Genomic DNA, 16,324 nt, shown 5'->3' with positions numbered 1-16,324 from the left:
ATTCAGGTCATTTCTGTTGTTTGTTATCCTGAAGATGCAAACTCAGCTGTTAACTGCTGTTATCATCCACATATTTTCCAGATCCAGTTTTCAAGGCTATCCATATCATACATATCATCACCATTATTATTGTGCTATAATTAAAAGTCGATATCATTGACTGTATAAACTTGTAACTTGATACAGTTGTTGTGTATCTGCTCCTGGTCTCTCTCTCTCTTCTGTCTCTACCTCATCTCCCTCTTGTCCTTTCTGTCCCCCCTTTCTGTCCCCCACCTCTCCGCTGTCCCCCATTTTCCTTTCACCCCGACCAGTCGAGGCAGATGACCGCACATCTCTGAGCCTGGTTCAGAGATTTCTTCTTCTGTTAAGAGGGAGTTTTTTTCTCTCCACTGATGCCTAGTGTTTGCTCATTGTGTGAACTGTTGGGGTTCTCTGCTCTCCTTGATGTTGTCTATGTACAGTGCCTTGAGATAATGTATGTTATGATTTGGTGCTATACAAATACAATTGAATTGAATTAAAATTGATTTTTTGTGTGCTTGATGAATGAACACCCTTTTTAAGGAAACTGATTGTGCCTGTTTCTTGGTGCCAATGTCGTCAGGTGCAGGACTTCAGCTGATGATAGATTTGTTTTAAATTGCTGTGTTGAAAGTCATCAGTGTCAGTGTGATGTGCCGAATAAAGAGACTATTTAGACAAAGTAATATTTGGGTGAAATTAACCTTTAAAACGTTGAGAACTTAGAGTAGTATTTAGAAATAATAAATAGTAATTCAAACTTTAAGTACAAAGAAGTATTTTTAGACATCCCCCATCCCAAACACCTGTTTCTAACTGCCAAAATTCAGTGAAACACAGAGACAGCAGTGTGTTTTAAAGTTGTCCTATTTCAACAACGGTTGATGATATAGATCAAATTATTGGCTTTTACTGCTTTTACATTGATTTTAACGCCCTGTTACTTAATGTTTAAGTTTAAACAGTCATTCTTACGGTGCCCGACGGAGCAAACATACTGCAACGACCCAAAACACATGCAGAAGGAGAAACAAGCTGCATATTCACAAATGCTGTAGATTCAAAAGCACAAACGAAAACAAATGAAAAATTATCTGCAGAAAGCCAAAACACATGCATCAACAGAAACATGCTGCAAAAACACAACGACGCAAAAGCGAAAAACACACAGAAATCCCAAAACAACTGCTGGAGTGAAAACACCAGCAGGAAAGAAAAGATAAAGATTATCCTCCTGTAACCCCGTTTTTACCATCAGTGTTTTCATTTTACTCAGGATTTAGATTAGCCTGTGCAGGTGGTTTCATTGTGAGGTAAGGGCAGGGATTTTATAATGGCTCAGAATGATCTAAATCAAAATTAGCTCTGGCGTTAGAAGAATATGATATAAATAAATCCTGTGCTGACGAACATACATCTACATCTACATCTGCTTTATGACATCAGTGTATGGTGATCAGCACTGGTGTTGTCTACATGATATGCAGGTATTAACTGTATACCTTCTACAGATTGGCCAGAATTTCTATATAACCACTGAACATGTGCAGTATGTTCTTGCAAATAAAAGGTGGGGATATTGTTCTTTTCTATTGGTAAACCCATACATGGCACAAAGGCACGACACAGCTCACACGCTCAGAAAAACGGAGTGTCTGTGAGCTTTTCACCCAATTTCCTGTTTACTTTTCCATCTGAAGGAGCTTCTATCCATCCTGTCGCCATTCTGTTTGACAAAGACAGGAGGCTTTGCAGGAAATTAAAGAGCAGATAAGAAGCATGTTCGCCCACACATATAAATAAACACAAGCTGGTTTCCATCAGCCTGAGGCTCGTCAGGATAACAGCGTGAGAACAGGTGCAAACAATACACAGGTTAACAGGTGAAGTCCAGGAAACAACAGGTTTTAATGGTGAGACAGTTCAAAGGTCAGACACAGAGTCAGCTTCAGTTTCACAAGTCAACACTTTCTTTCAAACAAATGAATTAAAGAAGATGAAGGAACATGTTCCTTAAAATGGGTTAAATTTACACAGAACTCTTTAATGACAAACCAATACATTCTTTATATTTCACACCACAGAGAACCTCCTTATCTTATATGTTACTAACTTTCCAATATTATGATAAATTCAGTCATTTTTGATGTTGTGGTTGAAGTATGAATGTTTAAAGGTTTAGAAATGTGCCATCAGTATTTATTTACAAAAATAAATGTTATTAAATTAAATTTCAAAATTGACTGACCTTTAAATAAAAGCAACAGTCAACTTAACTGTGTTTTCAATCAACTAGCTTGGTAGCTTGGACAGGAAAAAACTACTTAACTATACAATTCCCCAAACTCTATTTATACCTACACTAGCTCACTTTCTCCAAAAACAAAAAAAAGAAATCACATTTTAAATTACAATTTGCCGCAAATTTGTGATTACATTGGAGAAATATGTGGTGTAGCAACAATGCATTACATCCCATTGAACCTGTTTGACTTCTATTAGTCGGTGTTACTTTGTAGTTGTAATGTGTCTTTTTGTGTGACCTTTGGCCTCTTCTGACTTTCCATGGGAGATATTTGTAACACAGTGTATAATCATTTGTCGTCAAACACTAAGTTGTTGTCCCAGTGGACGAGCACTGGTGGGGAATGGATTTCATTGAAGAAGTGTGTCTGCCTCCACTCTACTAAGTGGGGATAAGCCCTCTTTCTGCTTGTTGTGAGCATGTAGGCCACCATCAAGTCTCCCTATTATCCAAGAATATAAAAAATATGAAATATTAAAAACCACTCTAGATTTTACCATGTTGTTGTGGCAGTTTTCGTCTTCTTCTGTGTATTTTCTATTATTTCCAGGTCAAAGCTTGTGGGTGGGAACTGTGGAGCATGCGCAGAGAGTCTAGGCCAGCTTTAGTATCACTGAATGTCACAGTACCTGGTTGGGTTTGACTTTGAGCAATTTGATATTGTACATTTCAGTTGGATTAAAAAGTCTGGTTTAATTAAAACATAAACACACTGACTAACACTGTGAGTGAGAGGAATATGTGAGACCCAGTTAAACAGTTCATTACTTTACTGAATGTAAGAATGAGCTTTCAATGTCGACTCTTTCCATTTAAGAAATATCTGATGTCTGATCTGTTCTGACCGTTTGACTGCAGGAAGGTAAAACATGAAAACAATAACAATATGACTGCATGTGCCTGTGTGTGTTACTCCATATCTTCTTCTTCTTCTTCTTCTTCTTCACTGTAGTCACTCAGAGGAAACTCACGACTCTCCTTCTGTGTGTTGTAGCTTTTCCGGTGCATCACACACTCCTGGTCGATGATTGCCTGCAGCACAGAGAGACAGACAGAGAGAGAGAGAGAGACAAAGAGAGAGAGAGAGAGAGAGAGAGAGAGAGTGATGATCAATAATCTGTACATTTGTGTGTGTGTGTGTGTAGTTGATACATGTTTCCTCTTCAGCTTCTAATCTCTCTAATCACAGAAACATTTGAACATCACAGACACACTCACTTCCTGCTGATCTGTCCAGACCTGCCACTGTGTGTGTGTGTAGTTCCCACAGTGTTTTTTACTCCCACAAAAAGATTAAAGGGATCATATGGATCAGATGGTACACATTAAATCAGTCGAGTGCAAACTCTTTGTCCTGTTGGTGTTAATGCTCAGGACACAGCAAACCAACTTCTGTGACCAGTTACCATTTTCTCCTCTCGGACCGCGGGGTTACGTAACAGAAAGCAGAGCGGAGCATACAGGATGTTGATCACTCCGATAAACACCATTAGACAGGGAAAACCCACCGCCTGGACCAGAGCTCCCCCTGTGGATGGTCCTGGAAAAACAGACCATGATGTTAATGTGTTTTATCTCCAACATGATGCAATTTATAACAGCCAGATATTAACTTCTGTCTTAAACCAGTGGTTCCTTGATATTTCTTTAAAACACAGACCCAATTATCCATTAGCTATGTGTTCCCAACCACTGAACAAGACACACGTGCATCTGTGCATTACCTATAGCGAAGCCCATACACAGCGCCACATCAGCTATGGCATAGACACTGCCGTAGACAGAGGCATGACGAATGTCGACGAGGTAGCCCATGATGGCCATCATGGAGGAGTCCACCATACCTACACATCAAACATCGTACAGTTCAACACCTAAATGGTTTTTGAAATGTGGTTGTATGAGGTAGTGAATATTCTTCCAGCCCTGCACCTTCAGAAGAAAATTGTTCTGTGTGTATAGTTCCTCTAAGTGTATGGTGTACTGACACATGGGGGGTGGAGTCAGCTCTGACAGTAACTCATAACACTTCAGGTATATCAATCAACTGTACAGTTCTTGGTGTTATTACCAAAGTGAATCCAGTCAAACATTGTTTGCAACACTTTACCTCTACAACAGTAGAGGTGTGTGAGTGTGTGATTGTCACCTATAGCAAAGCCGAGACCTCCGTTTGGTCCAATCAGACCGTAGATGCTGGTCGCAAAAGGAACCTGCAACACACGCACAAACAAACATTGTGGCAGTTCAGTGGCAGGTGAATAGGTTCTGAAGACATGTTGGTGAAAGTGAATGGATGGGTGGATGTTGTACTTACACATAGGAGACTAATGCCAACAATAAACATCCCCAACATGGAGCAGAGCCACCTGCAGAAACAAAAATACCCATCAACCATCTGTCCCTCTTCTTCCCTCTGTCTGCCTGTCTGTCTGGCTGTCTGTCTGTCTGTCTCTCATGTTCTCCATCTACAACCACAGGTTTACCACAATCAACCAGGATCAAGTCTTCAAGGATTCAGAGCTTCTAGAAAAGTTTATTTGTTACTTCTTGAATGTCTTCCTCTGTGATTTACTGTCTCACACACATTTGTGCAACATTCTTAGTGGGGACACTCACTGTGAATAGACACAATGCATTCCTTAGTCCTTTACCCTAACCTTAAACTAAACCCAGTTCTAACCCTAAAACCAAGGGAAAAAAGAATACTGAGTCCCTTTTTCGTAGTCCCCCTTAGTGTAAGTATAGGCGATAAAACACAGGATGTTAAATTCCCTGCGCATTATGACGGCAGCGTGCACATTTCACCGCGAATGTTACCACCCCACCAGTAAGTTTACCCTCGAGAGCTCCACCTTAGCTCCACCTTGTCCCTGCGAGAGTGCAGGCGAGGGAGGAAGAGCGGTAAGTGTGCTGTTGGTGGCTGCACAGTGGAGCACAGTGTTTTACACAAACTTCCAGCCTCAGAGGATTTTATATATGAAGCTAATGTGCCGGATAAAGTCAGGAAACGTGTGTTCGCACCACTTCACATCAGACTGCGGCCAGCGGTCGCCGTATTTAGTCAGCGAACGTATTTCACCGACGTACAAACACACACATTGTTAAGAAAAGGTCACATAGAGCTCATCACTGACCATTCTGACACGTCCTAATCAAAAATATTTGTTCAGTACGTCCTCCATTACCGGAGCACGGACTCAGTCTGATACAGTCACACACAGCGGCAGTTTATGCAGCTCGCCGCTGGCGACCAGCGGTGGCGATCAGTGGTGCTGTCCCTAAGTGTTTTTAACTGATTTACAGTTCAGCAGTGTTCGGCTCGATCCTTATGTAGGACGTCTCTTCCTGTGACGGTACTCTCGCTGTTTTCTGCGCACGCTGCCATGTTGATATTGTCAGAGAGCTAGTGGAGGGAGGGGGAGACGAATAGAGCTATAAAGCGCTGTAAAGAGGACAAATCAGAAACCCCCTGGAAGAAGTGGGTGTGTGTTTGCCTGTGTCTCATTTGCATATAAAGGGACCATGCACAAAACCAAGCGTTCTGAAAGGGGCGGGTTTAGCAGGGTTATTGAACTGCTATGGTGCTTCATCCTTATGGTATTTTGACCAAAGCATGTCACTGACATGTTCATTAGGACACCAGGGAACTATTTTAACTTGGAGAAATAGGGTATAATATGTCTCCTTTAACTCACAAAAACCCTGTTACAGAAAGTGAGGATCAGCCAAAATGTCCTCACTTCCTATGCTTTATAAGTTTTTTTGGTCCACACAAAAATACCCATACAAGAACACACACACACACACTGACCGTCCCATCTTATTGGCCAAGACACCAAACAGATTTGTTCCTATCAGGTAGGAGATACTGGCAGGGAGAAAGGCCATACCTGCAACACAACAGACACCTGTCAGAAGGGGAGGAGTCATTTCTGAGTCATTTCAGTGACATGGGAGACTCATATTTCAGACTGATCATACCAAGTTGCCATTTAGGGGAGCACATGGTCTGCAACATCCAGATGGGCAGTGTTGGCTCTAGAATGGCAACCCCCATGTTGGCGAAACACAGAGAACCTGCAAACAAAAAGAATCCACTGCATCACACTGTGATCGAGTGGCTTTCCTTTAACTTGTGACAGCCTCTGAGGGAAGACACAGGTCAAGGCAATAGAAGTCTCTTACCTGCACTGATAAGGATGTATGGATCTTTTAATAGTGTCAGTAATGGAGTTCCTTCCACACTCTGTAACACAGGAAGTTTAGTTTAACTGCTCACATTAAAAATGTTCAGCATGTGACATGTTGCCTCTCATCCAAGCATTGTACAAACAGCTGCTGCATATAACACCGCCTCACTTAAACCTGTAGTATGTGATTTTTTACATTTTTCTCACAGTAGCAGTGTTTAGATCTTGTGTCTAAACTCACACAGCAACAGCAACATTGTGCTGTTGACTGAAAACACAGGAGGAGCAACCACAAAAAGTCTCAGAAGAAATTCTTCCTGTCCCTGCCCAATCCTGTGCTGCCACTGCATACACAAAACTGCTCCCACAGTAGTAGTAGTTTCATGTAGTATCAGTGTCATGAAGTGAACTCACCCCAGGAGAGATCTTTGAAGGCTGCAGGATGCACAACTGTAATGCTAAATAATAAACACACAAACATACACAAAATGACCATGCTGCTTTGTTACACTGATTATAAAAACACAGAGTTTAGTCATAGTCTATCATAAAGATAAAGTATTTTAATATTCCCAAATAATCAAATAAAATTTGAGAGATTTGAAAACAAGGAGAAGAACTTTTTTTGAATGTACTATTTAACGAGGAGCCAGTGAATATGTTGAAGGGTTATGAGATCATGGGAATGTTTGTGGGAGAAGTCTTGCAGCTGAATCGTGTATATATTGAAGTCTGTTTAAGTTGTGTGAGGATGCGCCAAGGAAGAGGGATTTGGAATCCAGGAGGGATGTAATGAAAGCATGAATTAAGGTTTTGGGAACAGAATGTGTGAGAGAAGGGCATAAGTCTGGCATGTTTTACAGTTTTAACAGTTTTTCTGTTTTGGTAATATATTTGTCATGTGTGTTATAACTGAGGGTACATAGTCTAAGATGATGCCAAGGTTCTTTACTTCAGTGACAGTCGATGTTATGAAACCAGGAGATTAAGTAAGAGATTATACAGAGGTAGTTGCTGGTCATCCACATGTTTAGTTAAACAGGATATCAGGTTGTGTGAGGGGAAGTTGTCAGACAGCTTGGTGTGGATGAATTGCTGTGTATGATCATAGCAGTGGAAATTGAGGCCTTGGTCGCGGATGATCTGACCAGGATGAAGAACAGTGGACCTGGAACTGAAACTTGAGGAACACCATGGGAAAGAGGAGACGAGAGGTACGCAATATTGCCAACTGTTGATGACAGACTGCAGACTGTGTACAGAATATTGACATAACCAGAGTCAGCATCAATGAGCAGATGATTTGTGACCTTTGTAAGTTCATATTCATTACTGTGTTTTTCCCTGAACTCTCTCAGACTAAAACTCCTCCCAGAGGTTATTGATTTTGGAGTTGGTTGGCAAAAGTTCTTTCAAATAATTTGGAAAGAAATTGGAGATTGGCCTGTATTTGTTGTAGTTCATCATCCCAGATATGTTTTTTTTTCATTATTGGGGTAATGGCTGCCCTTTTTAAACTCAGAGGGAGAGGGCCAAGCAGGAGAAAAGAATTAATGAGACCGGGCGTTAGGGGGCAGATGACACAAAGTCTTGATTTAATTAAGACTGTTGGCATGGGGTCACCTGAGCATGTTGTAGTCCTTGATTTTATAACAATTATCTGTTAGACTATAACAGGGGAGAAAGCTGCTTAACAGTGAAGAAGGCAGAGTGTGCTGGGGGTTGTAATATTAGCTTTGCTGGGCACATGGTGTAGATGCTAGTAGATGGAGGTGACTTTGGTCTGAAAGACGTTCAGGAAGTCAGAGCATAGCTTGGCAGAGACTGAGGGGAAATTGCTGGGCTGGTTGAAGTAGCTTATTGACTGAGTGCAATGATAGTGAAGTAGTAAGTGTTCTTTGCTTTGTTCAAAGCTTCTTTGTAGTTTTTGATGTGGTCCTTGAAGGCTAATACATGTTAAGCTGATCTTCCTGTTTTGACGCTCTGGTTGGCAGCTCTCATTTTGTGTAGTTCTGAATCGAACCGTGGAGCAGAGTGGTGGAAAAAAGCAAAATAGTTCAGTGGGTTTAAGAGGAGTACATATAAGTACTATATAAGCATACAAGATTGATGATTGATAGGTCTGTGTAGTTCTGTTCAGTTCCCAGGAAGTCTATTACAGCGGGCAAACTAATATTTATGAGGTTCCTGTAAACAATAGTGAGTGGGACAGATTTGATATGAAGGGGTGTGGATTTGCCCTTTGAAAAATGAAGCTTTAACCTTTACCTCCATCAAACAGAGCCAGGAAAGCCAGGATCAGGAAAGGGGCACTCTTCCCTACAAACTCATACATCACACTGCCAAATGGAGCTCCAACTGAAATGGGTGGAGGAAATGAGTAATAAGAGTCCTTAAAACAGTTGTTTTAACAATGCAGTAATGCATTGCAAGTATTTCTCAATCATTTTATTGCAACGCATCCAGAAAATATAGGAAACATTTATGCAGTTTTAAAATAACACACGTTTCACATAAAAACAGCTTCTACAGGTTAAAGTGGAACCATAATTAATGTTATTAGGAAAACCTGTGTTTGTCCTTCTATTTCATGTGCACAAATATCTGCTGTGAGAAAGCTCTCTTATGCCAGGTTTATTCAAGACAAGCACATCTGTTGTACACATGTTGTATGAGTTAAAGCCATTGACACATAAGACCAACTTTCAGTCTCATCATTCCAATGCTAAGGATCACATATTATGTGTGTATGTGGGACTCACTCAGGACTCCCATAGCCAGTCCTCCCAGGGCGATGCCCATGGCAATTCCTCTCTCCTCATCATCTGGATACACACTGGCCAACATACCCAGACCTACGCACACACACACACACACACACACACAGTGAGTATACACATGAGAGAAACACAGCCAGGAATAAACTGTTGAAGTGTCAAAGTGCCAACCTGCCACAGATGAAAAGGATGAGCCAATTCCCTGCAGAGAGCGAGCGAAGAAGAGCAGAACGTACGTTCCAGAGAATGCAAACACTAACACACACACACACACACACACACAAGTAAAACTATTAAATTTAATTATGTGTGTTTTCGTGTATGTGTGTGTGTGTGTGTGAGAGAGAGAGAGCGATACTTACTGATGGTTGACACAAACATGATGATGAACCCAGCAAACATGGGGATGTGATACCCAATTCTACAGAAAGAAAGAGACTAACGGTGATATCATCCATTCATCAGCTGAGTTTGATGTAAAGGAGCAGCAGCTGCTCTGTTTCTAAGGCTGATCCAAGACTCTACAAAGGAGAGTTATGATGCTGATTCTTTCAGTGATGAACACATTACTGCTGAGTAATTCACCTGTCTGTCTCTCAGTCCTCCTTCCACTCAAGACTGAGATACTGCAAAATCCACATCTCAACCTGAGAAGGATATTTTCCACTGTTTCCTGTGAATCACGACCTCTGACCTGCAGGGTCTAACCCTATGACCCTGTGCTTCACCCCCTGCAGTCATGACATGGCTTCAGACAGTCTAATTAGTCATTAACTCACCTGTTGGTGAGAGGACCAACGAAGGGATTGACCAGCAGCTGGATGAGCGCTTTAGAGGCAAACAGCAAACCAACAAGAACATTTTCCTCCTCCAGAAACGCACTGTCCTGAAGACATGAGGACTCCTGCAGGAGAGGAGAGGAGCATGGCATGAATCAGTGATGTAAATAATGACATTCTGATTGAATATTGAAGTGAATGTGTCAGGTACATCTCATCCTCCACCTACTGTAGCATTTGTGGTGTCATTGATCTGCAGGTCTGTGGGCAGAGTGCTCTGCTCTGACAACTGGGTGTTGGAGGACAGCTCAGTCTGGACCTCCTGCAGACCGAAGGTTGTGTTGTCATACAGAGACACCAGAGGGGAGAAGGTGGGGGGAGACTGCTTCGACTGTATATCCGGGACCACAGTGCTGTAGTTGGACTGAGGGAGTTCTGAGGACTGTGAGGTCTGGAGGGTTGGTGTGGGGAATGGGGAGTGTGAAGGCAACATGCCCAGGCGTGATGGGCCATGGTTGGGTAGAGGGAGCAGGGAGGGCTGGGTGGTCTGGGGCTCTGGACTGGGATGCCTCATGGCATAAAGGAATGTTGGGATGATTGGTACTGTAAAGGGAAATTTCATTGATTAATGTCATTTCTCAGTCAAAACAACAGAAGCAGTGTGGGCTCAATTGTTGTCTGGGGAGAGCTTTGGTGGCAGAATGTGTAGGAAATGGCAATGAGACGTCGTGATCCATCAGTGACAAAAGAAAAACACCCTGGCTAACTCGTAGTACCAAATAGTCCCATTCTCACTGATGATGTTTCAAAGTGGGTTTGCCGCAGAACTTAGAGCCGTCATATATAGTAATACACAAATGTGGTTGCCTATTTGCTATGTGCTTTACAGTAGGTAACCAGAAGTCATGCAGGTAGCACTGAGTAATGCACAGGAGAGCCAAAGGAATCAAGTGTGTGGATGATGTACGTGTTGTTGCCTGATATGGTGCTCCATTATCTTGTAATATTGTTGTATTATTATAATAACAATAATAATATAATGAGACTGTTGGGAATGTTTTGGCTAATAAAGTGAAGTACATTACACAACATTAATAATCATTCTAAATAATAGTTTTGTTTTTATATATTTTAATGCAAAAATGTTTCGTAGGATATCTTTAATAAATAAATGGCTCAATTAACAAATGAATGCCATTAATTAATTAATGTCAACATTTTCTATGTATTTATTTGAATTTGTGTATTTGAGTTGTTTATATACAAGTATCAGTTTTGGCAGTTATGGTTCTCCATCTTAAACTAAAATTAATCTTTTCTTGCCATGCCATTCCAGGTTAACAAATAAACAAACTAGAGAAACACCAAACCCATGATGTTTTCCTTCAGTTTCACACAGTTCCATTACACACAGGTGGAATCTGGATTGAGATCACCACCAAAATCTAATAATTTATTTCTTGGGCCATTAGCTACATCCACAGACAATTGTATTACAATCAGTCCTTAATGTCTGTGTTCATTGTCATTTTCAGAAGTTAGCTGTTGGCAGCTTTCTAATCCAAGAATGGAGGAAGCCTCAGAGAGGTGAAATATCTTCAGCCCCAGTCTAACAGTCCTCTACTGCTAACTAATGAAAATCAGTCCAGTTTTTGAGTTATGCCACTTAAACATTTACTATTATTTATTTCATAAAAACAGGAAAACTGTCTGCACCAGTTGGATTATCGATTTCTAATTAATAAGGAGTCAAGGATGGAGCCATGGGGACCACCACAGCAGGCATATCCATTATTTAGCATGCTTTCTTAGATTAATGATTGGTCAATTGATTTCTTACAAAAACAACACGATTTTCTATGAGAGGGATTGAAGGAGACAACTGTGAACTGAGATGGAACACTTTAAAGTTCATGGTCAAGAGGTTTTTTGAGTGTGTGTGTGCATATGTGTGTGTGTGAGACCCCTGCAGCCTTTACTTTAGCTCTGACTCTAACAGCTGGCGACAATTTTAACCTCTGGGTCTGTAGCTGCGTCACAGATGTGTTTCATGCAGCAGAGACAGGCTCTTAACAAACACATGAACACATGTGACAGTGTAACATGCGACTCCATGTTCGTGCAGCAGGTATTATGTGTACTCACCAACCACAGTTAGCAGCATATTGTCGAGCAGCAGAGCGACACACACCACCACCAGGACAAGTCTTGGAGAACCTCGACTCTGATGAAGCCATGCCATGTCTACACACACACACACACACACACACACACACACGTGGAGGACACTTGTAGATGTAGATTAAAACCTCAATTTGAACCTTATCTGAACATGAAAACCAAGTATAGTCTGTGAATATCAGGAGGTGGTTCATGAAAATAAACATTAAGTTTGATTTATCACAACTCATAAAACAAAGTCAAAGATGTTTTCCATTTGTTTACTTGTCTGTCTCAGTTTCACTGGACCTTATTCACATTAAAGGTAATTACAGGAAACTCATAATGTAAACAGAGAAGACATGTCTCCATGTGTGCAATGTTTGTTTGGCTTCAGTTTTACAATAAGAAAACACAAGTCATCATATCACAGCGGATCTTTAATAAAACAACATGGATGCTCTGTTATTACTCCAGATACTAGCCCGGGCCTCCACATCCAAACTGTCCACAGCTTTATCACAAACTCTGCTGTGAGGTGTGATGTGAGCAACTGGAACATTTAATTTTATTCTTTCATTATATTTTTATTTTTATCATTTACTCTTTTTTTGTTGGTTTTAGTGTGGTTGTATGAGGTATACAGATATGACTGCTTGAAGAGCCGGTGGGGATAAGAAGCTGTCTTTTCTTTAGCTGTAGAATCCATGTGCACTTTTTTGTGTTGTGAGTCAGACTCTGTCTTGATTTACTATGTTGCTGTTGCCTCCTTCTGTTTAAACATAAAACAAATCAGTTCCTGTGTGCAGCTCTGCAACGTCACCAGTCGCCACATAACATGATCTAAATATTGCTGCACTGAGAAACACAGAGAGAATCGTGTGGTGATGATAGGCTTAATCAGCATCGTGTGAACTCATTTGACAGTAGTTTGAATGCAACATAAATCTGTCTATGAGTGAAAGTTTGTGTTGCTTTAGTGAATCTGTATGAAGGAGTTTAAAGAAGGAAGTCATGAAATAACACATATGAACAACCATGATGTGATTTTCTGTGATTTTCCAACTTTGGTTTCAGTGGGAAAAGGCTGTCTAATGGTGAAATAAAGCAGCAAACATATTCTTAAGATATCATAGACTTCAGCAGGTATAGATTCTACTTTTCTGAAGTGATTAAGAGCTGCTGTTTGTTCTTGTGTCCCCACTGGCAGGCGTGTTTTGTGAGACTCCTTGTCTCAGGCTAGATCTTGACCAAGTTCCAAGTCAAACTGAAAGATTTTTCCAACTCTTGTCAGGAATTACAACCATTTGCTGATTAAAAGCTGGTGCTAACACAGCATTTGACTGCAGTATGAACTAAAATGGAGGGAAAATAGATGAGTCAGTGATGTACTTTTCCCACTTATTGTGTTTTCACAGCTCTCACAAAATGTTAAATTTTAAAATCACATAATAATGACATCAGAATAATTATAATAAAGTTGTTGAACGTTATTCAGATCTTATGTCAGACAATTATACATTCTGTGCAAACAAGATAAAAAAATTTCAGGAATTCTGCAGAACCATGTTTTTAGTCGTCTGTTTACTCTGCGTCTGCTCTGACGGCTGATTGGTTTACAGGCTCTTTCCTCCCTCACTAACATATTTACATCGCTCTCTCTCTCACACACACACTGCTCTTATTCTCTTATCTCTGTCCATCACATTTGCTTCACTCTCACCTCTCCCTCTTCTGTTTGATGGAAACTTGATGTCAAATGCTATTTTGACTCTGAATGTTTAGTTTGATTAAAGGTCAAGAAATCGTTTTTTGCATTTGCATTGTGAATATCTGCTGTAATTTAAATGCAAACATCACAGGTGAGATGTGATCAATACACATCTGTCAAACTACTGCAATCAGACAATATATAAAGCATTCCACACAAATTAAATAAATGTATTAAACAAAATGTATTAAATCATACTTCTAAATAAAAGTATATCAAACCAGTACAATGAACAGTGGTAACAATGATTACAATGAAAATGTACTATATGCAAAAATATTCTGAGCTTGGTGAAAATACACACAAAATATTTGATTTATCTAAATTAGAATTCAAGAAAGCAATGAATAAAACAAATACAATAACAAAATACACATACATGAAAATAAAAGCTGATAATAAAAATAAAAACTTTTAAATATAGTTTAGAACTAGTAAATAAAGGGGAAAATACAATAAATCAATCAAAAATGCATACAGAAATAACTGGTGAGAATAAAAAGTAAAACATAAAAATTCAGATGACAACCCAGGAACTGGATAACTTAACAAAATAAAAACCTGTGCGTGAATGTAGCATGTGACTGAGACAAACATACAGTTTCATAAAGATTTCTAAAAATGAAGAAATACATATTTAACAATAAGGCAACAAACACACAGATGGATCCTACCTGGACTAATGATGCTCTTCTTCTCCTGCTGCTCCAGCTGCTGATGGACTGAGTATATATCTGACCTGAGGGGAGGAGAGATGGAAAGAGACTAGGACAGAGGAGACAAGGAAAGGTAGGGAGGATGGAAGGAACGACGAAGAGGAGGAGGATGTTTCCTCCCTTTTATATTGATAATGATAAAAACAGACAATATGGAGACACACACAGAAACAGACATTAACACACGGAACACTACAATGGTGTGTGTGTGTGTGTGTGTGTGTGAGAGAGTGTGTGTGTGTGTGTGTGCGTGTGCGTGTGAGAGAGAGAGAGAGAGTAATTGTGAGCATCTGCTGTCCTTTTATTGAAGCTCTGGAACAACCTGCAGGCTGGAGACCTTATCACAGGCACACATCTACACACACACACACACACACAGGTTCATGCAGCTATCCTTTTAAGGACTCTGCATTGACGTCCATTCATTTGGACAGTCTAACCATTGCATTTTAACTAACCCTAACCATGATCAGTTAATACTTAACTCTAACCAAACCACAATTCAAATCTTATGCCTGAACTTGACCAGTTCATCAGAAATGATTAGGACCAGGCTTCGGTCTCCTTGAGGACTACTGGTCCTGACAAGGTCAGTGTTATGTCCTAACAAATACACAATGTTTGTGTATTACACTCTTACCTAAATGCTTAATCCTAACTTTTACCCTAACGCTAAACTAAACCCAAATCTAACTTTAACCCTAAAAACCAAAAAAAAAAAACACATGTGAGGACCAACCAAAATGTCCTCACTCAGTATGGTTTATACAATTTTTGTTCCTCACAAAGCGACAAATACAAGAACTTACCTTGCTGTCCTTTCATCTTCCATGTATGTTTGTTCACACACAGGGGAGACCAGGGACAGTTGTAACAGTGGACAGACTGTATTAAAATCAAATTTGCAACATGTAGATATTTCATAAAACCACTTGAATACATTATTTCAACAGTTGGCAGATTATTATAATTATAATAACTTATTATAAGTTTATAATAATACAAATGGGTTATTCCAGTGTAAATGTTTTTGATATATTGCTGATGAAATTGCAAAAAGTGTTACAACTGTCCCTGGTCTCCCCTACATGTATCCACACACAGATAATCCAAACACACTTTTCAAACAAGTTACATTAGAAACATGTCTGTGTGTGTGTGTGTGCGTGGGTGCGTGTGTGTGTCGCGTGTGTGCGTGTGTGTGTGTGTGTGTGTGTGTGCGTGGGTGTGTGCATGCGTGCGTGTCTGTACTGATCATTTTCCAGGATCCTTCGTCAGCTGTCACATACTTTTTTTAGCTACATGTTTGTTTCATCAGGGGCAGAGATAATGTGAGGGAGGCCTGAGGGCCCAGAGAGAGGGGCCCTGTATACTGTGACACTGTGGAGGACACAAACAACAAACAGCAGCAGCAGCAGCAGCACAGAACACCAACATCTGAATGTGACCGTACAGCTCTGTAGATATGTAACTGTAAATATAGCAACATATAGCAGTATGGGGCAACCATGACCTGGACGCAGCCATGATTCATGGTAACGTGTAACATGTGGGCGAGAAAGCACAAGGCGTGTTTCTCAAAGTAAAGGAAGGAACCTC

The 16,324-nt window shown here is 40.4% G+C and overlaps 1 protein-coding gene across 2 annotated transcripts; it reads right to left on the bottom strand.

Annotated features, from left to right (window-relative positions):
* Nucleotides 1-1,913: 1,913 nt before the first annotated feature.
* Nucleotides 1,914-14,791, bottom strand: LOC122769048 (chromaffin granule amine transporter). 2 transcript variants are annotated; one of them, XM_044025315.1, is made up of 17 exons: nt 14,684-14,791; nt 12,224-12,322; nt 10,308-10,681; nt 10,079-10,203; nt 9,662-9,720; nt 9,471-9,554; nt 9,285-9,377; nt 8,791-8,880; nt 6,937-6,980; nt 6,518-6,578; nt 6,314-6,409; nt 6,144-6,222; nt 4,647-4,698; nt 4,479-4,542; nt 4,054-4,173; nt 3,838-3,869; nt 1,914-3,361 (listed from the first exon to the last, which is right to left on the bottom strand). In XM_044025315.1, exons 2-17 carry the CDS (start codon nt 12,318-12,320, stop codon nt 3,239-3,241), a joined length of 1,593 nt encoding a protein of 530 aa, XP_043881250.1. In that variant the 5' UTR covers nt 12,321-12,322; nt 14,684-14,791; the 3' UTR covers nt 1,914-3,238. The 2 variants fall into 2 exon arrangements, with proteins under 2 accessions (XP_043881250.1, XP_043881249.1); XM_044025314.1 differs by having other exon boundaries at nt 3,736-3,869; nt 14,684-14,790.
* Between the last annotated feature and the right edge of the window lie 1,533 nt (nt 14,792-16,324).

Source organism: Solea senegalensis, linkage group LG5 (assembly GCF_019176455.1).
Source record: "Solea senegalensis isolate Sse05_10M linkage group LG5, IFAPA_SoseM_1, whole genome shotgun sequence".
Classification (NCBI taxonomy): domain Eukaryota; kingdom Metazoa; phylum Chordata; class Actinopteri; order Pleuronectiformes; family Soleidae; genus Solea; species Solea senegalensis.
This window is presented reverse-complemented; position numbering and strand designations above follow the sequence as displayed.

Excerpts from the sequence above, each read along its gene's own strand:
- LOC122769048 (XM_044025314.1), bottom strand. The coding sequence starts at position 12,320 with ATGGCATGGCTTCATCAGAGTCGAGGTTCTCCAAGACTTGTCCTGGTG. Across the intron at positions 10,204-10,307 it reads ATGACACCACAAATGCTACA|GAGTCCTCATGTCTTCAGGA; the intron begins GTAGGTGGAGGA and ends CCTCTCCTGCAG. Across the intron at positions 4,543-4,646 it reads TTGGCATTAGTCTCCTATGT|GTTCCTTTTGCGACCAGCAT; the intron begins GTAAGTACAACA and ends CGTGTGTTGCAG.